Source organism: Gobio gobio (assembly GCF_949357685.1).
Source record: "Gobio gobio genome assembly, chromosome: 1".
In the NCBI taxonomy this organism is placed as follows: Eukaryota; Metazoa; Chordata; class Actinopteri; order Cypriniformes; family Gobionidae; genus Gobio; species Gobio gobio.
The window spans coordinates 38,621,123-38,645,171 of NC_137097.1; the positions used below are offsets into that span (position 1 = coordinate 38,621,123).

General features: G+C 39.7%; 1 protein-coding gene across 1 annotated transcript in view; it reads right to left on the reverse strand.

Annotated features, from left to right (window-relative positions):
• sdk2a (sidekick cell adhesion molecule 2a) overlaps positions 1–23,339 on the reverse strand; it is a gene marked incomplete at its 3' end in the record, with an annotated part of 72,726 nt that extends 49,387 nt beyond the window's left edge. Inside the window, exons 1-11 of the mRNA XM_079818134.1 lie at positions 23,185–23,339; positions 16,942–17,048; positions 15,467–15,614; positions 14,271–14,404; positions 10,687–10,798; positions 10,351–10,541; positions 5,569–5,652; positions 5,292–5,486; positions 1,613–1,729; positions 1,226–1,393; positions 398–500 (exon numbers count right to left, since the gene is read on the reverse strand). Of these exons, the coding sequence (XP_079674260.1) occupies positions 398–500; positions 1,226–1,393; positions 1,613–1,729; positions 5,292–5,486; positions 5,569–5,652; positions 10,351–10,541; positions 10,687–10,798; positions 14,271–14,404; positions 15,467–15,614; positions 16,942–17,048; positions 23,185–23,321 (1,496 nt within the window). The 5' untranslated portion in view covers positions 23,322–23,339. The remainder of the gene's footprint in view (positions 1–397; positions 501–1,225; positions 1,394–1,612; positions 1,730–5,291; positions 5,487–5,568; positions 5,653–10,350; positions 10,542–10,686; positions 10,799–14,270; positions 14,405–15,466; positions 15,615–16,941; positions 17,049–23,184) is intronic.
• Between the last annotated feature and the right edge of the window lie 710 nt (positions 23,340–24,049).

Here is a 24,049-nt window from a genome sequence, read left to right on the forward strand (position 1 = left end):
AACGCGCACACACACATGTTGGGATTCAGCACATTGGCCTGCACACATATGCATTCACACTTCAACACTTCTTAATTGCAGCCACATCGTTTCCCCATTTAATCTCATCTGTCTTGCATTTAATTAAAATCTCCATCTAAGTTATTGCTTTGTTTACATATTCATTCATTTTCCCTGATAAAATGAATAACAACAGCCCAGCAGGTGACAGTTAAATCAAGTCTTATGAGACTGAATGTAATAAACACACAGGACAGGAAGTGAAGGAACAAGCTAGTGTTGATCAAAGATGGCTTGTGAGATACGGCAGGGAGGGAGAGAGAGAGAGTGAGAGAGAGACAATAGATTTGTCAACAGAGTTGTTGACAAAGACATGAAGTGAGGGTCGAGGTTGTACCTGATTGTAACGCTGGGGTCATGGGTCACCCCGCAGGTCATGGCTGCTTTGGTGCCCTTGATCACGCTCTGGTCCTGAGGTGGATTAGTGATTCGCGTTCGAGCTGCACACACACAAGTCATAGTGTAGTTCTGTAATCGATCACATTGATTTTTCCTTCAAATTTCTGATAGACATGTAATATCCTTCCCTTGTGAAAAAGAAGTATAATTGGGGTGTTTCCTCCAAGGAGGCAAGGGAGGCAGTACCTCCTTAAAAAACTGGATGAGAAAGTAATCCATATTACAAAAAAAAAACAAGGAAAATATTACAAAATGTGATGTTAAAAATTATATAAATCACTATTTTTTCTAAAGTAACACTGTCCATGAGCGACACCCACAGGCAAAATTACAGCGGGATGCCACATCTCTTTTGTTTAAAAATATTTTTAAAACAAAACAAAACAACAACACAACACAAAACAACGTAAAACACAAAACAACACAACAAAATAAAACATCACAAAATACAAAAATACAAAAATACAACAAAACAAAAAACAACACAAATAATGCAAAACAAAACAACAAAACATAAACAAAAAACAGAAAAAAACAAAACAAACAATGCAAAACAAAACAACAGACCCTCATGACTGTGTGTTAGGGCCAATAAGTCTCTTAAAATATCAGATAATATGACTTTTGTTACAAGTCAAGGGTAGTTCAAGTTGGAGTATTCAATGTGTAAGGAAAATATGGTTTTACTTTGTAATTCACTTGATGTTTATCACATGACATCTTAGTCATTTCTAGGTACTCTGTGTGAGACGAGCCATACACTCACCCCACACCACCAGATCGGCAGAGGCTTCGTCAATCCCACGGGAGTTACTGGCCATGCAGGTGTAGGATCCTGCGTCAGACAGGTGAGAGGGGCTGATCAGAAGACTGCCAGACTCCAGCAAAGTGAAACGCGGCAACTGCACAGAGCCGCTCGCCAGAACCCGATCAGCTGTGCAAAAACGGAGGGATGGCGAAACACAAGGGAGAGAGAGAGAAATGAAAATGAAGATCAAACAGACAAGACGGTCCCCAGCTCATCAGAAGACTGCTGATTGGACACTTGATTTAGCAGACATCCCTAAGCTTCCATTGATACATTAATGTCCATAAGTCCACGAGACACTGATGAATATCTTTCTCTGAGAGAGATGACTGATTGGAGACTGACCTTTCTGCCATGTGATTGCGGGCCGCGGGGCCCCTGAGGTCTCACAGTGTAAAATGATGGACATGCCATCAATCACAGCGCTGTCAGAGGGGCCGGCCGTGATGTTTGGGGCGATACCTGCAGCAGAGAGGGAGGCTGGTAAGATACATAATGCACATATTGACCCAGAAACACACACACTGAGGACTTTCCGTTGACTTCTATTGTTGTCTTACTAAGGTAATAATATTTTCCCACTCTACTCCTAAACAGACACTTTAGATAGTCCTGAAGAGATTTAGTATGTTTATAAAAGCCATTTTCTTTGTGGGGATTGTTGGCTGGTTCCTTATTGCAGGCGACTTCTGGATTCATTATCCTTAGACACAATTAAATGTATCTGTTTATCAACTTTAAAATCACCATGATTACTCCAGATTTTTAACGTAAGGAAGCCAATTCTGTTTTGGGGGCCACATGGTTACTATTTGGGCCAAATATTACAATTTCAGTTTCACTCTTGTTAAAATGTAAAAAAAAATCCAAGCTTTAATGTCCTTGAGGCAGTCCAAGAATCAAGAGCTGGTAACCTTTCGTTTCAATGACAGATAAAGTTGTGTGTCGTCTGCATAACAATTAAACAAAATGCCATGCTTTCTTAGTATAGACTCTAAAGGAAGCATGTTCAGGGAAAACAGCATTGGGCCAAGAATAGCGCCCTGAGGGACTCCACACGGAAGGGGCGCCGATGGGGACATAAAGTCTCCAACGAAGACAGAAAACTTCCTATCAGATAAATATGACCTAAACCATTCTAGAGCAAAGCCTTTGATGCCAACAGTGGTCCAACCAAGAGATCAGAATATTATGATCAATGGTATCAAATGCAGTTTTGAGGTCTAAAAGCATTAGAATAGCAGAATCTCCAGAGTCTGTTGCAAATAAGAGGTCATTAAAAATGTTTAAAAGTGTAGTTTCTATACTGTGAATGGCTTTAAATCCAATTTTAAAGTTATCTCCAGTATTTTAGAAAGAAACGGAAGCTGTGGCCCGCTATCTGTTCCAGTAAAATACATATGCCGTTTCTGATAAACATCCACTGATACAGAGTAGCAATTTTGTTTGGTTTATTAAAAGTTTTGAACACAGACAGGTTTTGAATCTGATACGTGTATTTAAAAAAAAACAAAAAGTTTATATACCCAGTACCTTGCAGTATATGCATTAAGAGCCAGTAGGTGTAAACTTTTTTAAATGGATGATTGAATTGGACATGTAAATATCTCATGTAGTTTTTAAAGGCAGTGCTAAAAGATCTTTAAACAAAATAAGAAAATGTACTACCCACCGCTCATAATGCATCGTGTTGTCATCTTAATCACCTAATTGTCTAAGAGTCCTTTAATTGTCCTAAGTGTGAAAAGATGGGTCTCAAAATCGTACTGTCACTGTTGAAAAGCGTTCAAATATGCAGAAGATGCTGGAAAACTGAAAAATTTGAGGAACCTGGAGGATTTTTTTTGAGGGACAGTGCCCAGTTGAACTTCTCAGGACTCACAAACAAATGTGACCCGTTACGTTATCAAAACATAAAAACAGTTGTTAATCATCCAGGTAACGACACACAGTATTACGATTCATGGGTATGTAAACTTTTGAAGTGAATGTAATGAATGTAACAATGACCACAATTTGGTCTTTGGGACATTTGTCCATCACAAACCTAAGGAATACCTGTACATATACTGTACATATGGGGACTTTCCATAGACATAATTATTTTTATACTGTACAAACTGTATTCTATCCCCCTACACTAACCCTACCACTAAACCTACCATCACACCAAACTTTCAATTAAGATCATTATGTATGATTTATAAGCTGTTTTCCTCATGGGCACCAAAAAAATGTCCCCACAAGGATAAGGATTTCTGATATTACCATCTTCATGGGGACATTTTGGCCTCATAATATAGGGTTTACCTGGACCACACACACACATGTTGGTACACTTATAATTATGAGGATATCCCATACACTCTAAAAAAAAAGGTTCTATATGGCACCAAAAATGGTTATTGGCTCGTAATCATATGGGAACCTTTTTTAGTGCTATATAGCACCAATTTTGGTGCTTCAGTGGTTCTTCAGAGGTGCTATATAGCACCTTAGTCAAAGAACCGGTGAAGAACCTCTGAAGAACTGCTGAAGAACCACTGAAAACACAAAATTGGTGCTATATAGCACTAAAAAAGGTTCCCCTATGATTACGAGCGAAGAACCATTTTTGGTGCCATATAGAACCTTTTTTTTTTAGAGTGTAGGCGTAATGGTTTTTATACTGAGCTGATGTCATTTTCTAGTCCCTTACACTAACCAAACTTTGCAGAAACCTTTTTGTCCTAATAACGTAGGGCTTACCTGAACCACACACACACACACACTCGTCTTGTTCACTATCTTTGCAGGGACTCTTCATAGACGTGGTTTTTATACTGTACAAACTGAATCTTCTCTACCCTTACACTAACCCTACCCTTAAACCTACCATCACACAAAACTTTTTTAAATTCTCAAAAAAACAAAAAACAAACTCATTTTGTATTACTTATAAGCTTGTTTCCTCATGGGGACATCAATTTAGGTCCCCATGGTGACACGAGTCCCCATGAGTTTGTGTGCATATAGGTTGAAGTCCCCACCAGGATTGAAACACACATAAGCCGCATTTCTACCGCAGGAACTTTCCCCAGGAACTAAGGACTTTAGGGTGGTAATTGGCGTGTTTTGACCGCAGGAACCGGGGTCTAAATGAAGATCCGGGTAAATATATACCCCTCAAAACAGCCCTGCTCGCGAGGTAGAACTTTTTTGAAAGTTCAGGAACTTTCGGGGGTGGGACTTGGGCGCTGAACATGCTGATTAGTTGACTTCACGCAGCATTTTATTTCAACCACCATTTTTAAAAGTCTGTTGCGGTGCATGCAGTCAGAGTTGTTTGCTATTCGAATCAACAATGAAGTTCACGCGCAGTCCTACGTCACCGGACTAATCTTCACAGTACATCAGACCGGGATGGAAACACAGACAGAAACAGGTCTGGGGAAAAAAGTTACTTGGCCTGGGTAATTTTGGGTAATTCTGGTGGAAACAGGGCTACACACGCACACACAGAGACACACACACACACACACACACACACACACACACACACACACACACACACACACACACACACACACACACACACACACACACACACACACACACACACACACACACACACACACACACACACACACGCCCACACAGACACACACACACACACACACACACACACACACACACTCCAGAGGCTCTAAATGCAAAAAAATATAAGAGCCATTGCTCCCTAACTTGACCAAATCAAAAGTTGTCTTTTTTCAAGCTGTCTAGTAAGCATTAAATAAATGGTGGACATAATAAAAACCTGTCCAGTGCAGACAAAAAATCCATTATTCTTACGATCCTTCACTCTTAAACTTGGAATAATCACTCTCTTTAATCTTTCCTTCTTTCTGAAAGTAAAAGCTGCTGATAAGTCACAGACTTTATAAAATGACATCTGACAGCAGATAAGGAAGAAGATGAATGTTGGAGAGATGTGTAATAAATGAAGACAGAGTTATTGACAGGCCCAGATGGTGCTTTCACGTACTTGTGACAGCAAGGTACGTGTTCGTCTGGATCTCTCCCGCTAAGTTGCGAGCGAAACACTGGAACATTCCGGTGTCGTCCGGGAGCAGTCCATTTATCTGCAGACTGCCGCCCACCAGGACTCTGTAACGAGGTGTCTTCACGGGGCTTATGGGTACAGCATCCTTATACCACACTATATCTGGCTGAGGAACACCTGCAGGGGAATAGGAAGACGAGTGTTATCTAACACATCCACACACTCTTACGCACACACACGGACCGATGCACAAACTCACCGCGGGCTTGGCATGGGATGTCTACCACCTTCTCCATCTCAGCAGTAATGTGTCTGTCGGGCTCCTTCACAAACTGAGGGTGTTCTGCACAGAGTTTAGTCGAGTCAGTCGTGAGAGTACTTGACCAGACTGAACTAAAACACTCATAAAGCAATAACACTGTGATGTATATAGAGAATTGTACAGGGGCTTCAGAAAGTATTCACCTATTCCATCACTTTTTTTCTTATTGTTGCAACATGAATTAGATCATAGTTGTTGTTGTTTAACATGGCTGTAGAGGTAGTTCTCTATAACATCCACCAACTTTTTAACAACCTACAGTCAAACCAAAATGTATTACACCTTCAACATTTTCTCACATTATCACAGTTTATTCGCTATAGTTTAGAAAACGGTAATAAAATATGACAAGGACTCAGAGTTCAGCTGTGTCAGAACAAATTCATCTAGATACATTTGATAAAAAGGTATGTAATGGATTACAATCAACCAATCAGCTGTCAGCTGTTAAAATTAAGTACACAATTAGATACTACCAATTTAGGTCAACCAATGACCAAGCAATGCAAATTTTTGTTCAGTCTGTGGTGTAAAAGGTCGCATTAGCAAGTAAAACATGGTCAGGTCAAAGTGTCTGAAGAATTATAGTCCCAAATGTTTTATAAATTGTACTGGTAATCCACTGTATGAAGAATTTTTGGGTATAATGTCACTTTATTTTGCTATCCTCACTTACAAAAATGAAGTATAGTGTCCACCACAAGTGAAAAATGATATCTGGTGTCTGAATAATTGTTGGTTTGACTATATATATGGTTCAGTGTTTAGGCAACATTAGAATAGTTCCGTCATTAATGAATAACTAGGCAGGAACAAATGAGTAACACTATGAACATTCTAGTAACTGTTATTAACTAACAATAATCTTTGATTAATGAATTAGTAAGTATAGCTCTCAGTTGAATGTGGTAGTTCACGATTAGCTAATCAATAACTACTATCTTTTTCATACCCCCCAGAGGACTAAGAACTACTATATACAGGTTCATAATTAATGTGAATAAAGCATAATGTATGATTAATTCTAAAGTGAAGATCATGGTGACAAACTATAATGACTCAAGTGTTACCAAATCCATCCGAAACCTTACAAAAACCTCCAAAGTTCACAATGACTTCAGTCATTACTAGAGAGCATGCTTTTTACTTTAGAATACTGATCCAAATAATTAGTCATTCCATTAAAAGTACGTAGAAACACTTGAGTCATTACTAGTGGGTTACCATGATCTTCACTTTAGAATTAATTATACATTATGCATTAATCACATTAATTATGAACCTCTATATAGTAGTTCTTAATAGTCCTCTGGGAGGTATGAAAAAAAAACAATATAACTGATTAGCTAATCGTGAACTACCTCATTCAACTCAGCACTATACTTACTAATCCATTAATCAGAGCTTCTTGTTAGTTAATAGCAGTCACTAGAATGTTGATAGTGTGTTAATCACTTCCATTTCCCCAGAATCAATTGGTTTGTGTTTAATGGGTTTTGGTTAAATCAGTGAAATAATGTCTGTGGATGAAACAAGCTCAGAATATAAATTTGTTTAGTCTACAACATAAAATACATCAGTATTACCTCAATTAACAGGGAATGTTCTCAGAACTTTGACTAACATTCGACTTCCTCCAGTGACATTAATAGAATGTTTATTCAAAGTTATGTCTTTAATAATGTTCTCAAAATGTTAGCACAACAACGTTATTTATGGAATGTTATTTTCTGAAATGTTTTAGTTGGATGTTCGTCTAACATTTTCTAAATGTTACTACTTGTTTTAGAATGTAATCACTAAGTTCAGGGTACCCATGGAAGAAAATGGAGAGTCAGCTTCGGTTTTACCACTTCTTAAAAATATTTGGCAGGTAACTGTGTTTAAACAGTACCCTTGCAGACAAATCTTCCTGGAATCACCAGGGCTATACGAATCTATCCGTCAGAGCGGATCTAAACGGATCTTCCTCACGCCGGAGGGAATTCTGTTTAAAAATATTTGTCAGGTAACTGTGTGTTTAAACAGTACCCTTGCAGACAAATCCTCCTGGACTGACTCCAGGGCTAACTCTAACCGTGTTTCTTGGGAATATCCCGGACGGGATCGCTCTCAATTCTCTCAACCTCTTCCGCCCAGACATTCTTAACAAAATAATCAAAAAGGATAATTAAAATGTTTAAAGATGTTCAGACAAGATTCAGAAATCATGTTTTCCTAATTTAGCCGAACGTTTGAAATCAACCCATGGAAAAAAGTTAGCCTTCAAATTTACATCATCCCTACAGCGATCGATAAACAAGGTACTTGTACATTCTGTGCAGATGCGTCATGTCCATTCAAAATGTGGGACAATCGTGGACATTTGTACCTTTGATACCTAAGTTTTACACAATTATTGTAGATTTTTTGGGACAGATTTACTAACAGCTTGTGCCAGCGCAAACCCACTCTGTCAGGATTTACTAAAGACATGCAAGTGATAAATTAGCGCTGAAAATGTGTAGACAGGGTTATTTTTGCGGCCGACCTTATTGTATGCATTTATTTCCCTCCCAAAATGTATGGGAGTATTTAAATGAATCCTGCAACGCGACTTACAAAGGTTTACGCTAGTCAATTTACTGTATTTGCGGCATTATTTACCGCCCTAAAAAAGCACGTCTTAAAGGTGAACTATGTAGGATTTTTGCAGTAAAATATCCAGAAACCACTAGGCCAGAGTTATATATTTTGTTCAGTTGAGTACTTAGAATATCCCAAATGTTTCCAACTATTTGTAAATCGTGAGAAATTGCTATTTTAACCGAGGAACCGGGACGTGTGAGCTATGCGTGTGAGGGAGTCGCCTGTCGATTGCGTCATATCTGCGTCACCCTCGGTTTCCGGTTTTATTCAGTGAAACACTTAACTCTCACTGCAGTGTGAACAAGTGTCATAGCAGCCGCAGAGCGAACGTCATAACTTCCTTTTCAACACACTCAGATATATCTAATACGATAAACAGAGTTGCGTTACCTCACTCATGACTGGAAAAGAGGAAGTGGCGCCGGCGACCGTGTCATAATAAAAGTCCCGCGGGCGACTATGCCATAATAACAGTCCCGCTCTTCAATCGCTCCTGCGGCCTTGCTCAGCTCCACAACACTCGGTCCTGCTCTGCTTCAGACTACAGTAATGTTAATAATCGCATCCATGAACATGATTTCTGCCCGAGTCCTATCCTGACTGTTTTCCACCGGCTGTGAGGTGAAAACCACATGTCCCATGATTCTGCGCTCAAACGTGGCGTCATCAAACTACGCCTTTGTTTTGAACAGGCGACCTCTAGTGGACGGAAAAGTTACATAGTGTAGCTTTAAACCAGGTGCTTCCGTTATCAGTAGATTACGCTATGCTCTCACACAAATTTGCCCAGTTTAGTAAATCTGGTCCAAAGCATTTTCAGAGCTGCATATTCCAAATTCTCCATTTTAAATGAAAAAAATACATCACTTACATGATCTTTGCAGAAACCAACCAGTTTGAAGCGAGCTGTTTGCAACGTCAGTCCAGAATTTTACAAAAGGTTAATTTGTCAAGACAGGACCACGGAAGAGTTTTAGAAATGCATAGTACATTATTCAGTACATTATACATAATGTCCGGGTCCCCTTGGACATCAAACAAAAACTTAACAACAGAACTAACACATTACTAGTTCATACTTTCATGGAAAAGTGCAACACACAGCAATGACTTTAAAGACCGTGAAGCCGTTTGTAAAACTTGAAATTCCTGCGTGGAAAACACCGGGAAAAGTTTATAAAAAAGACTGACAAGCTTAGAATCTTCCTTGGAGCACCGTGAAGCCCATCATAACAAAGGGCAATAAACACAGCACAACCCAGACAGTACTAGGATTAAGCTTTCTCAACAAATTCAGCAACTGGGCCTGAATATCTGTCAGAGAACAACTGTAGAGTAGTAACCAGAAAAAAGCTGCAGTGAAATGACAGAAACTGTTCAGACATAAATAATAACTCTCCAGAGAATTACCTTCCTGAGAGGAAGCCATTTCAGAGGAAGGCCAATGCCAAGATTCACCCAGAGTTTGCTAAAGTCCAGGTGAGAAAACCTCAAAAAACTTGGAGGAACATCTTGTGCCTAAAGTTGAGCTATGCGAGGCTTGAAAGGAAAGAGCTTTCTTTGGTCCAACACCCTGGTGATATTATCCTCATACCATCATGTATTTCAGTAGAAGCAGAACTTTTTTTAGTCTGCCAGTTATCTAGGTTTTGTTCAAAGATTTGAAGTATTTTCTATCAGGACAACAACCTAAAGCACACAGCAGGGAAGGATTTAAAAAAAGAAGGCTTATATTTTGAAATGACACAACAAGAACTTTGACTTGAATCCAATTGAAATCTGGTGTATGACTTGAAGAATGCAATCCACAGACACTACCTGTTTAATTTGGTAGAGTTGGAGCATATTTACATGGTAAATGACCAGAAATTAAACAAAGTAAATGTGCAAGTTTTGAAGAGACATACTCAAGCAACTGAGGCTAATATTTACTCTGAGAGATGAATACTTTCATAAATTAGTTTTTTTTTTTTTTTTTGCATGTCTCTGTGTTGACATTTTTGAAAATTAAAAGGAAGAAAGTGATGCATACTTTCTGTACAAGGCACATTTTAAACACAACTCTGACAGGAAGGAGGATTGTGAGGTTACCCAGCACGTGCAGAAATGCTCCGGCGCTGACAGAGGGGGCACTGCTGCTCCTGAGGGAGGCTTCACATTCATAGTAGCCGCTGTCACTGACCAACGGACCACTGATGGTCAGACGGCGGCCAAAGTCCCGGAGGCCTCGATTTAGTAGCACTCCATTTTTCCGCCATGTAATGCTGAGCTTAATGAGAGGCCTGGAGGTAAAGCGAGAGAGAAATACGGATAAACACAAGCGGAGAATGAGAGATAGGAGTGGCCCGAAGGAAACAAATAAACAGAATTGAGTTTTAATAGTTTGATAGAGGTCATTTTGAGTGCTTGTGCACACCACACACATACCTTGCATTGGCCACACACTCCAGTGTAACTTCAAACGTTCCCACCATCACACTGGTGTTCTTCGGCGGGATTATAATAGAGGGAGCAATTGGGTCTGCTGGGCCGCCAATGTCTAAAGTGAAGCAGAAGCATATAGGCAAGAAAATTACAAATGAGATCTCAATAGTTTCTCCTAAAATTGATTCGGCTTGCTGTCTGAAATGGTGCAAAATGAGACTCAGGATGTAAATCAGCCTTCCAGACTGCTCAAATACTGACTATTTAATAGAAACAAATGGAAATAGATGTTTATATACACTGCTGTTTGGGGTCAGTAAGATTTGTTTAAAGAAATTAATACTTTTATTCAGCAAGGATGCATTAAATGTATCAAACGTGACACTTATAATGTTACAAAAGATTCAACTATTTCTATACAAAAATATTAGGCAGGACAACTGTTGTCACATTGATAATAATAATAATAATGTTTCTTGAGCATCAAATCGGTATATTACAATGATTTCTGAAGGATCATTTGACAATGAAGAATGAAAAGTTCAGCTTTGGCATTAGAGGGAATAAAATACAGTTTAAAATATATTCAAATATTTAACAATTTACTGTATTCTTTATCAAATAAATGCAGCCTTGGGGAGCATAAAAAAACCTCTTTTGAATAATAGTGTATAGTTGCATTGTTATTGACAACGTCAATAAAATGCTCCTTCTGAAATTCTTTACAACTGCCTTTAAGGTCAACATGAAACAAGCCTGTTCACTATCTTTATCATGATTCATCTGCGTATTTCGGGTTATTTCAAGAGAATATCTTTACATAATCAATTGCTAATGGATAAAATTCAAGCCACAACCTTCCTTTCTTTCTGTTTAAATATCCTGTTTTTGCCTTCAAAATGTGAAATTATATAAGTAAAATGGATTACCTAAAGCATTTCACAGTGAATTTAAATGGAAAGCAAAGGGAGACTTTGCTGTATTCTCTCGCTTATTAGATTTTTTTCTTCTGAGGCAAAACACCTTAATAATCTCCCATGTGTCTCCTCTAGACTTTCAGAACAATATCACAAAAAATGTAACCAAGCAAGAGAATTCAATATGAACTCACAAACATTTCTCTTCCAATCCCAAATTACGTGAGCTATACAGTTAACATGAATTTTACAGCTCCACACTTTTTACATTATGTCGTCTGTAAAAGTGTGAGATCTTCTCAGTGGAAGTGTGAGATCATCCAGTGTATGGCCTCTCCCTGACCCCACTGGAGCCATTTGGGTGCCCATGAAAACTAGAACCAGAGAAACCACTTGAACAAGCAATCTGTGAGCTATAAAATTTCCTTCTGAGAAGAGAGAGAGAAAGGACGAAAGCAAGAGTGGAGATGTAGGTAAAGAAAGAAAGCAGGCATAAAGCTAATCTTGAAGTTCAGAGCACTTGTTCGTCTCCTCATAGCCCTCTCCATTATGTGCTTAGTATTATATATGTAATTGTCTGCACCCTCTCCTCCTGTAAGTGCACTGTAATACCTTCACTAATGTGCCGCGCTGCAGAATGGGGCTTGATTGAGAGACACCGTCGACATGATTAAATGCCATGCAATCATTTGTCAGCTTCTGGAAACCTTTTGCTGTCTATTGATTATCTGCCCTCAATCAGTGATCTCTCTCTTCTCTTCAATCTTGATCTGATTACCCTTTATTTGCTTCCCTTTCCATTCTTAGACCACAGGATAAGAGTTACAGTAGGCCATGGTCTCACAGAGGGTCTTTATGGTCGGCCTCTCTTTTTCATAAATCTGTTTTTGTGGGGTCTATTAAAGAGAGGGGCTGTTTTTATGAGGGTGATTAATCACCCTGTCATTGTGGAACTGCAGGACCACAGTTATCATACAAAGCTCCATGAAGCTTCACCACACGCCATATAATCGCAATCTACTGTGCAGTGAGTTGGGGAATATTGATTCTTGAAAAACTGGAGTCTGACCCAATATGTGCACTACATTAGGTGTCATACACAGCCACTAGGGGGCGATGGAGATGTTTACATTTAAACACACCATTTCGCCTGTTGGACAGGGTGAAAAACTAATTTGCAAATAATTAAATGGTTAGTTCACCCAAAAAATGAAATTTCTGTCCTTAATTACTCAACATCATGTCGTTCCAAACCCGTAAGACCTTCGTTCATCTTCGGGAACACAAATTAAGATATTTTTGATGAAATCCGAGAGCTCTCTGACCCCTCCATAGACAACGATTTAACTAACACTTTCAAGGCCCAGAAAGGTAGGAAAAATTTGTTAAAATTGTCCATGTGTGTCCAGTGGTTCAATCTTAATGTTATGAGGCGACGAAAATACTTTTAGTGTGCAAAAAAACTAACAAAAATAACAACTTAATTCAACAATTCCTTCACGTCTGTGTCAGTCTCCTACACAGTTTACGTTGGCTAGCTCCTGCGTCAGCATCACACGCATGTGTCGGGGTGCTTACGTGAACAGCTTCGGCCAATGGTAAGCCGGCGTTCTGGTGTAGCACTGACGTAACTCGGAAGCACTGGACTGTATTTACTACGTCAACAGTGTAGGAGACTGACACAGACGTGAAGAAATTGTTGAATAAAGTCGTCATTTTTGTTGTTGTTTTTTTGCACAAAAAGTATTCTCTACACTTCATAAAATTAAGGTTGAACCACTGGAGTCACATGGACTTTTTTATCGATGTTCTGGGCCTTGAAAGTATTAATTAAATAGCTGTCTATGGATGGGTCAAGGAGCTCCCAGATTTCATCAAAAATATCTTCATTTGTGTGCTGAAGATGAACAAAGGTCTTATGGGTTTGGAACGACATGAGGGTGAGTAATAAATGACAGAATTTTCATTTTTGGGTGAACTGTCCCTTTATGATTGTCTAGCAGTTAGTGTAAACGCTCTGACACATTGTGAAGTGGTGCTTATGTAACCAATTTGAGTCCAGCTCGCATCTTTTCAAACCTATTATTTATAATTTTCTGTTCTCTCTCAGTTATTTGTATAAATAAAAGAGGGGAAAAAAACAAAACAAAAAATGAAGAAACCTTTTTCTAAGTAAACACTCCTTGAAAAAAAAAAAAAAATTCAAGTATGTTATTTCCCAGCAAGTAATTCTGCGTTTAAAAGACGTCTAATAGCCCAAGAATAGACTAGTCATCTAGAACATGAACATGTCAAAACCAAACACCTTGTAATCACTGTTGGCTTTTCTTAAATGATGGAATATCACACATCTTGCAAGATATTTTGGCAAAAATGACATGTAACCAAATTCAAGGTTATTTTGGCTGGAAGTGGGTAACTCATAGCCGGACTATATCGAGTTAACCGAGATGGTGAAATGACGGCTATTGCTTGCTGGGTTGTTTACCTGTATGTCATGTGACCATTAACCGACATCTGAGAACTATGAATATGCAAAATAAATATTTTAGGTAAGGGTTTCGGCTGACAAAATAGTTTAGAAATCCCTGCCCTATAAGGATGATGGCAGACTTTTTGAAGACTCCTGGACTGGACATCACAAAAGTAGATTCTTTGTTCAGAACTCACTTTCTACATTCAGGACGACGGGCTGACTGGTCTTGTTCTCTCCGTTCTTGTCGTTGACGGCCTGGGCGTAGTACCGGCCCGCATCTGGGGCCACGGCGGAGAGGATGACAAGGGTGTTGTCCAGAGTAAGGGCTCTAAGACGTTCGAGAGAGAAAAGTAGTCATAAACTAGAAAGCACAACTGCAACCAGCAAACTGTTTACGTCCAAAAGGCTGGGATGGTAATGTTATTTGCATTGACGACTCGAGTGGATAAGTGTTTTAGGATTGCTGGAGCTAAAATGCAGGTCATGTGTGAGTGTGTGTGGTTAAATGAGAGTCGACACTTGGAGTGCAGCGAGATTAGAGTCTGTGTATCTGTCAGCACAGGCCTGATCAGCCCAGATTAAACTGACTCCAGCACAATTAGAGTAAGGGCTCTCACAGAGTCCAAACCAAATGCGCCATGGAATATCAATGCATAGAAGGAGCAACAAACAAGCGGCAAACAAATCGTATGCTGTCAGGCCCTCTCACCATCATAGGACCATTACTGCCGCTCGAGAGACAGAGAGAGAGCAAGAGAGAATGAAGGTCTGAGCAGCACCGCTGGAGCCTCAGATGTTTATATAACCCCTGCCTCAACGCTCAGCGTCTCATTGGGGATTCATCATATACTCCAGCTGAAAAGCCGTGTCTGAATGTTCTCCAGTCAGTGTGGTGGGGTGGAGGAACACAATCCTAAGTGTCTAAAGCCCTCACGTCAAATGTGACATGCCGGACGATCAGCATGAATTATAGATCATCAAACATGCCGGCTGTTTTTGTCGAGCCTCCTGCTGGCGGATGAGGTAAATTGATCTCAGGTGATTACTGAGACCTTTCTAACATGGACCGAGCACACACACACACAGGGCGCAAAATCTGTCAATCATCCAAGGTCATCAATAAAGGCCTTTTGTCCACTTTGTCTAATTGGCTCCCGTGTTGCCGGCTTCCTCTCTAGCCTTCAATCACATTTAGTCTAAAGTCAACAGGGGTTCTTATTAAAGCAGACTTTATCAATGAGAGTTTCTGCAATAAATACTCCTGGAGTGTTTCTGGAAGTTCTGGAGTAATAATACAATAGCATTGCCCTCTTTTTCTGTAAGTTACGAAAGCCCTTCTGTGAGAAGGGGGCCCATTAAGTTGACTCTGAGGAAATGAAGAGAAGATTACATGCGGCTGCTGGGGGGGATCTTGCGTCCGTCTCTGAACCATGTGATCCCGGGCCGCGGAAAGCTGTGGATTTGTGGCGGGAAGATCAATGCCGCCTCCCCTTGGGACACCACCTGAGACCGTTCACCCTCCGCAAAGCCTTCCATGTCTGAGAAACAAAGAGAAAGGAGCACACATCAGGATGAAAAAGGCAAGTGAGAGGTCAAAAAGAACAGGTACATTGTGAGCCATTTGACAGAAAACACAAAGCTCCAGTCTTGTGATAGGACTTGGCAACACTTAGTCCTAAATTGTGACCAATTGTGATCATCTGCAAATTTTTGCAATCCACATGATCAGGAGTTTTCTGAGAGAGCAAAGCATTTCCCTGTGCAGATTTCACAACGGGTTTAAGTTGGTCACATGGATTGGCCACGTTGGCCGACAGGAAGCTGCTTGCTTTGAAAGTGACTTCTTTGAACGGTGCTTCATGCATCGCTACACTATCGACAACAGAAAATAAGTGATCATACTTACAGAGTTTTAAAGTGCCCCTATTATGCTATTTTAAGGTTTTCTAATTGGAAAGATCTCTTACAACATGTTTACATGCATCAAAGGTCAAAAACCACTTTCATTTTCTCATAATATACATTGCACATCAATACATTTTTCAATGATTCTCAAACGACTCGTCAGATGAATCAGTCTCTCTAAATCCCTCGTTTCCATGAGCTACTGTGCTCTGATTGGCCAGATGACCCAGTCTGTTATGATTGGTCTACCGCTTACAGCACTTGTCGGAAGCTAAACGCCCATTACTATAACTGAACTTCAGCTCCGGAAGGCTTCCTCAGTACTCAGTGATTGTACACACTGTAAAGACAGTAACAACGGCATCAATTTTACCATATGAATCCGAGCGCGAGTCTATGCGCGATGATGAACTAGCTATTGAAACCAAAATTCCATAGCTTTAAAGTTTGTAAAACAAATCTTTCTCCATCCACGGCTGCTATTTCAGTAAGACAGTAATAACGTTTAATAACGTAATAACGTTAGCCAGAAACATACACAATATAAAACAAAAAAACTTCGTATTTTGAACACCCGGGAGAAAATATACACATCAGTAATTAATAATACTTACAGGTTGTGATTCTGAGGAGCATCTTTCAAGAGCAAGCGTTTTAGGAATCCTGCATTGAACTCGAGATTCAAGAACCAGTTGTCGGTAAAATGATGTTTGAGGGCTGGTCAAGATGTTTGCGGGCGGACAACGTCCAACATAGGAGGACATAGACATAGAACTGTCACGCAGTGGTATTCGATTTACAGACAACTCGTATAGGCGGTTAAGAGTCGTTTCGACTTTCGTTTCGTTTCGATTTTACAACAGCTAAATTACACACTGCATGAAAGAGAATATTTTAAAAAAACATAATAGGGGCACTTTAAGATCTATTGTTTGTGTTATGATGTGATTTGACACTTACAGGCGACCTGGACTTGTGAACTCCTCTGCATCAGAGCTCCCACCCTGTTCCTGACGATGCATCTGTAGAAGCCTGCATGGGAGCGGTCTAGTGATGGAATCACGTACCTGGTGAAAGATAATCAGAATCCTATCAACCACTGTTTGCTACTTTTCATACTCAAGTAATGGGAGCTTGCAGGAAGCCCAAAGCGGTGGCTATAACAAATGGCCTTTGATCCAAAAAAGCTATTTATCTGTCCATAATTAATCATACAGTTCTAGCTTCTGCTCAAGTGCAGATCAGGCCGCAACACTCAGCCAGCTCAGGGTTTTCATGAGTAACCTGTTGAAGTAAGAACCCTCATCAACAATAGATAGGAGTCCTCAGGCAGCCCTGATGCTGTGATCAACAAAACACAGGAGAGGCCATTGATTTGACACTTCAGATAGAACAAAGGAGAGAAATATTTATGTGGATGTGGGTTGTATTATAGACAGGGCCAGTGTCCTTGGGGCTCAAACAGTGGCCTACAAAGCATCAGGCTGGATGACCTGCGACCATCAAAGGAAACTGAACACCAGAGGATATGATGCATACCGTGCAAGCTGACCATTAGTTGACCACTGGGGATCCATGACCCCTTACTGCATGCAGTACAAATTGAATACTAGGGGCCCCATCACAGAACTTCACCACTGGTGAAATGGGCTGTTTTTTAATTATACTTGGCTGCCTATGCAGTAGAAAGGTGTTTTTTTTAGAAAGCAGTGCCACCTGACTAGAGGAAACTAAAGAAAAAAAGTCTGTTGCCCTCCCTTTTGCCAAATAGTTAGGTATATTTAAACACCCATAATGCACTGGGCATGTTGCAGTCCAAGGCTACTCACACAAGTCTGCTATAGATACACTTGACCAGAGTCAAATACTGCCTTGATTTAGTAGGAAAAACTTCTTAGCAAACTTTTAGTTGGTGACGTGGTTTTTTTTGCCTTGAGCTTAAGACCATGCGCTCAGATCATTAAAATAGGGCCCTAACTGTGAACTAACCACTTAGGCCCTTAAAGTCTGCATGAAAAAAAAATTTCAGCCTATCGATTTTCTAAATGCATTGATTGATGTCAATGATTTATCCACTTGAACAAAAAAATTGACCTTGTAATGTTAATCAAAGTCATAACTTTAAGTCCATTTAGACACTGCCCCTTTCTTACAATCAATTGCAAGCTCGCATTCAGATCTGCCTCCATCCAGCCAATAACTGATGAATAGAAGTTGCTGCCCTAAATTTTTATTTTTTGATAATCTGTTTCACTCAGATGTCACAATAAGGAAGAAAAAATATGTTGCTACTTCCATTTCATCTCAATTTATGGGCTTACAGTGGTTTATTACCACAAGGGCCCGAGTTCAATGGCACATTCAATGCAAACTGACTACTAGGGGCACATTTTTAAAAAGCTTTTTAAAAAAATTTACACTTAAAAAAAAAAATAGGGCTACTATTAAAAATAAATGAATACAAATATTACAGCAAAAATCCACATGTGAATGCTTAAAGGGATAGTTCACCCAAAAACTAAAATCCTGTCATCTTTTGCTCATCTTCATATAGTTTGTACACTGTATGACATTCTTTCTCCAGTGAAACACAAGAGAAGATATTATGAAAGAAAAACATACAGGTTTAAAGGTGCTGATTATAAGAATGGCAGCTAGTGGTTGAAATGGGTACTGCAGTCCAAATTCAAAATATTGTTTACCCTGCCCACATGAGTCGCCAGTTTGAGGACACGCAACAGGAACGAGCGCAATTGATGTTGATGGGTTGATTTTTCCACATTTTAATGTGCTTTCGTTCATAGAGATTTTTAGATGGATGCTTTTTAGGTCGGGTAGAATCTGCGATCTCTGACCCACTTTGTTTGCTGGCTTCCATGGCTACAATAGGCTGTGTTTTCCACCAACTGGCAACCTGTGGTGTCGAAATACTATTGGGTAAACTGGCACTGTGCTGTATCGCAAAGACCAAAACAAAAACAGACACAGAATGCACATTTTAAAGTAAAATAACTTGCTGTGGCGTGTTTTTCAGGGAAACAAGTATGTGAACTTAGCATGTTTGCTAAACATCTGCACACATTTTATGGTATTTTTATGCTTTAGTACAGTCAAAAACTTACATACAGAACCTTTAAAACAACATAAGGGTGTGTAAATGATGACACAATTATCACTTATTCGATTCTTGTAGGTTTTGTAGTCACCCTTATCACTTAAAGGGATAGTTCACCCAAAATTTTAAATTCTGTCAGGACCACTATCGTCAAAGATGATTGACAATTAGCATATAATTTGGATTGGTAGTATGGTTCTGTTCTGGGTAAGAACTCCCTGCGCATCCATGCAGCCTAGCATGGATAAGAGCAGGGAGAGCAGCGATAAACCCCCTTAGGGTAAACAGAACAGAGCCAGCATAATGTATTGCAGATATCATTAATGTAGATATTAAAGGTCCTGTTCTTCGTGATCCCATTTTTCAAACTTTAGTTAGTGTGTAATGTTGCTGTTAGAGCAAAAATAATACCTGTAAAATTATAAAGCTCAAAGTTCAATGCCAAGCGAGATATTTTATTTAACTGAAGTTCCCTTTCAAAGCCTACAGCGAACGGCCGGTTTGGACTACATCCCTGTACATCCTGCTTTAATTACGTCAGTAGAACAGTTTGTTGACTAACCTCCGCCCACAAGAATACATGAAAAAGGGGGCGTGGTCTTGTTGCTCCCGCGTGGAGAAGAGGAAGTGTTGCGCTTGTATAGTTTGTTTGTCGCCATGTCGTCGAGACGCTGTTATTTTCATCCCGGAGTCAAATCACCTTTGTTTGGCTTTCCCAGTACTTAGAGATCATTGAGCGCATGCATCTCCGTTATGGTAAGAGGCGTGACCTAACCGGGCAACGTGCGCTCTGCGTGCGCTAAGCTGCTGTCGAATCACAACACGGGAACCGCTGGCACAATCAGAACTCATTACGTGTTTCTGAAGGAGGGACTTCATAGAATAAGGAAATTCTCAGGCCGTTTTTAGGACAGTGAAAACAGCGGTATACAAATAAGTAAATTGTGTGAAAAATACTGTGTTTTTTTACACACGAAACATGAACACATGTTATATTGCACACTGTAAACACAATCAAAGCTTCAAAAAAACACGAAAAACGGGACCTTTAAAATGTACAACATGATTCAGGAATTTAGTCTGATTCAGTGGAATCAGAATGGAAAATCCTAACTGACGAGAGGAGGAGCTGGGGATGGAGAAGGGTAAATGAGCTCTGGAGAACGCACTAGGTGTGTTTGACATCGGCTATGGCTGAATGCAACCGATCAGCGAGAGTAGCTGCGTGCAGGCGGGGAGGAGCTGCAAACGGACACTTTCTGCTTCCCGTATTGACGCTTGCGCTTTGTTTGCATACTTTATCACAGGCACAGCTGACGTGAAATAAATGCAATATTTGTCCAGATGTTTGAGATACATTTTTATTCAATACTTTAATGTACTGCTTAATACAGCATCTGTTTGTACAAGAATAAAGTTTAACAGCCTACACTATCAATGAAGTGGGGACTACGTTTTTATCAGTTTTATTTTGATAAACATGACAATATAACATCGCGACTACATGAAAAGAGGTTTTACCGTTATAAAAAAACTGATTTATGAGCATTAGTGGAACTGGAGGTTTTAGAATAAACATGGAACACACGTGATCGCTGTCATGCAGTGAATCCGGCCAATCGATGAACAGCTGTGTCGTCATCAGAGTTCATGCAGTCGCTCTGTAGAAGCTGTGCAAAATGCACCAGCTGGCAGCTCTCGAATCGCTCTCACAGCACTTTGTTGACATACTTCACAGTCACGTCGACGTCGGCGCTGCCTCAGGTCGGACAAAATTTCTAACTGGCATGCACTGGTTCAAGCCAGCCGCCGATCGGTCTGCGCATTGCTGCGTGAAGTCGAACAAGCCTAATAGCTGCTGATGTTACTGCAGGAGCTTATATGCATGCTGTGATAGACGTATTCCTATAGGTAGACGTGATCAGCTGACAGTCAGCTGATGCAAGCTTGACTAACGTGACATGCCAGAACTCATTCTGAACTCTGAACTCAAATAATTTACTCTCCCTTAAGTTGTTCCAAACCTGTATGAATTTCTTTCTTTTGCTGAACACAAAGGAAGATATTTGGAAGATTGTTTGTAAGATCTCGGCAGCCATTGACTACCATAGTATTTCCCCTCCCCCCCACTTGGTAGTCAATGGCTGCCGAGATCTGCTTGGTTACAAACATTCTTTGTGCTCAGCAAAAGAAAGAAATTCATACAGGTTTGGAACAACTTGAGGGTGAGTAAATGATGACAGATTTTTTTTATTTTTGGGTGAACTATCCCTTTAATGTAGAATAAGGGGTCTTGTTCCGTCCCTGGATATGGGTTATTTATTTGCTTTGAACAATCATAGTCATGTGTTCAGTTGAAATTATAATAATAATAATAATTAAAAAAAACTGGGCCGTCATCATGAAAGCATGAAGTAGGCATGTGTGTTTTTACACCTACGCACACGGCCTCAGTCACGAGCCTGTGACAAAACCTATTAGTTAAATGGGGTGATAAAGAGAGAGCCGAACATGTGGGCAGTAGTGCTTTTATTCAACACTACTTTTTTTTTTTTTTTTTTTTACACCGCCAGCTCCTTTTCTGATACTTTAGTTTTCCTGCAGTCACAGGTTTAGTATAACCTGCTGAAGTGAATTCAAGCTTTTTCTTTGATCGGTGGATGTGAGGAATACAAAGAAGATAGCAGGTCCCCACTCCCTGAGAAAAGAAACTATGCAAACACACACACACACACACTTTTCAGTGTCTGAGAGGTAGGAGACTGCTGGGAAGTTTCGGTCACCAGGGATCTTTTGGAGATGCTCTGTGGACTGCGTCAGAAACCGCTCCTATTTTCTTGACTGACAGGCAAAAAACCCGTAGAGAGCAGACCAGAAAATGTCTGACTCGACCATTACTTAGAGTAAGCACTGCGGGTAGGTTAGACTTTATCCATTAGAAAGCCTTAAAATGCAAATACGAAAGAGTCCTGTGGTCAGCAGGTAAAAAGAATGTGAGCAAAGAGTACAGCCCAGCCACTTCACTGTGACCAGAAAGAGAGAGATCGAGAGAGAGAGAGAGAAAACCACTAGCTTTTTTAATATAAATATTACATATAGCTCTCAAAGCTATTAAAAATAATTCACAAGGTACTCGACTACTTGCTTTTGATTGATTATTCCACACTGCCTTCACCAGGGATACAACATTTATGCAGAATACATAAAACAAAACATGGACGACAGGGATCGCTCAGGAAATACATCACATTCTCATTTAATGTGAGCTGAGATTTCATGAGTATGATTTCATGGCTGCAGAGGGAACGAGGCACTACAGCTCAAGAGGATTACAATCTACAAACGCTCGTGACTCACCAAAACGAAAAGAGAAATCATTTAAATAAATACCAGAAAAACTGAATGAAATTTGTTGCAATTGAAACTGTGGTTAATGTAATATTTGTGATGGTGATTAAGCTGCCTGACGGATAAATGCATGTTTCTTCAACTACAGGAACTTTTGTGAACTTGGTTAGTTTTTATTCAAACTAAAAGATTTCAATTTGTTCTCTTTATTATATGAAGGTCACATTAAAATGGTCTTGAAACATTTTACCAGGCCTTATTTTTATTTTTTACTTTTCAAATGACTTTTCTGGATAGATTTTATTGCGTTGCCGTTCTCCCAGACCTTGATGTTCAATCTTAAAATATGATAATTCACTATATAAAAACATACGTTGCAGTGGATTGTTTGAGATGAAAATAAAAGAAATATGGAACAGAATATTTTAGCTGTAATTTTGTCAAACTGTGGAAAACATTTGTGGATTTAGGCAATATAAAATGCTAGCTACACCAAAGAGCTGTTGATGTCATTTTTGGAATAAATCGGACAGACAGTGTAAATGTCAAAACGAAAATGTCATTTCCTTCACCATCACTATTTCCACCACCAAATGTTACTAAATAAATACATTATTTAAGATGTGTCATTGTGCTGGGTATGCTCACTGTTAGACTAGTAATAGTGTGAAAAGTGCATCTTCGAAATGTCTACAGGGCCAGAAACACTCATACAGCAGTGGGAAGATGGGAAGTGTCACCTGTACTCCAGGGAGAAACGCGTCAACTCGGTACCGTTGTAAAGCCATTTAAACTCCAGGGGCCAGCTGCCCTCAGCCATGCAGGTGAGAACCACCCGGTTTCCTTCCAGGTGGATCTGGCTTGCCACCGGCTCCATCTTGAAGTAAGGTGGGACATCATCTGGAGAGAGAGAGAGAGAGCGAGACAGAAAGAAAGAGGCTTAGCATGTTTCACCCAAGTAGAACATGTTCCTGGATCAACATCCTTGTTATTTCTGAGACAACATTTCTATCAACCAATCCGATATAAGGGTGAGATTTAGAGTCAGGCTTAGGGCTGAGGTTTACATTTGCATGTATTTATTTTAGCAGACGCTTTTATCCAAAGCAACTTACAAACCGGAATAATACAAGCAGATTAATCCAAGGGAGAAAACAATACATGTAGAGCTATCATGTAGCTGTCCGTTTCAACTGAGCATTAGAATAGTGCAGCACTTAAGCAGAAGTGGTGAACAGTGGAAAAACAATGCTAGTGTTATGTCCACAAACAATGAAGAAGAGGAAGGTTTCACGTAAATAGTACAGTCAGCTTTTAATTCAACAACATAAAAGGCAGAAAAAGCAACAGTGTGTACTTAACCCTTTCATGCATTAATTATGACAACCTCAGTCAGGATTTTTTTTTGTCCTTAGGGCATGAAAAACAAGATTTTAACTTTTTTTTTTTTGTTGATTTGAATGGAGAGTGTGCATTTGTTTTTAACTAAAGAGATACTGTATTAAATATAATGCAGTAACACTGATTGTATTTAACAATGAATAAAATGTTATAAAAATACATGCAGAAATTATAATACAGCTTCAATTAATGCAAACGCAATTG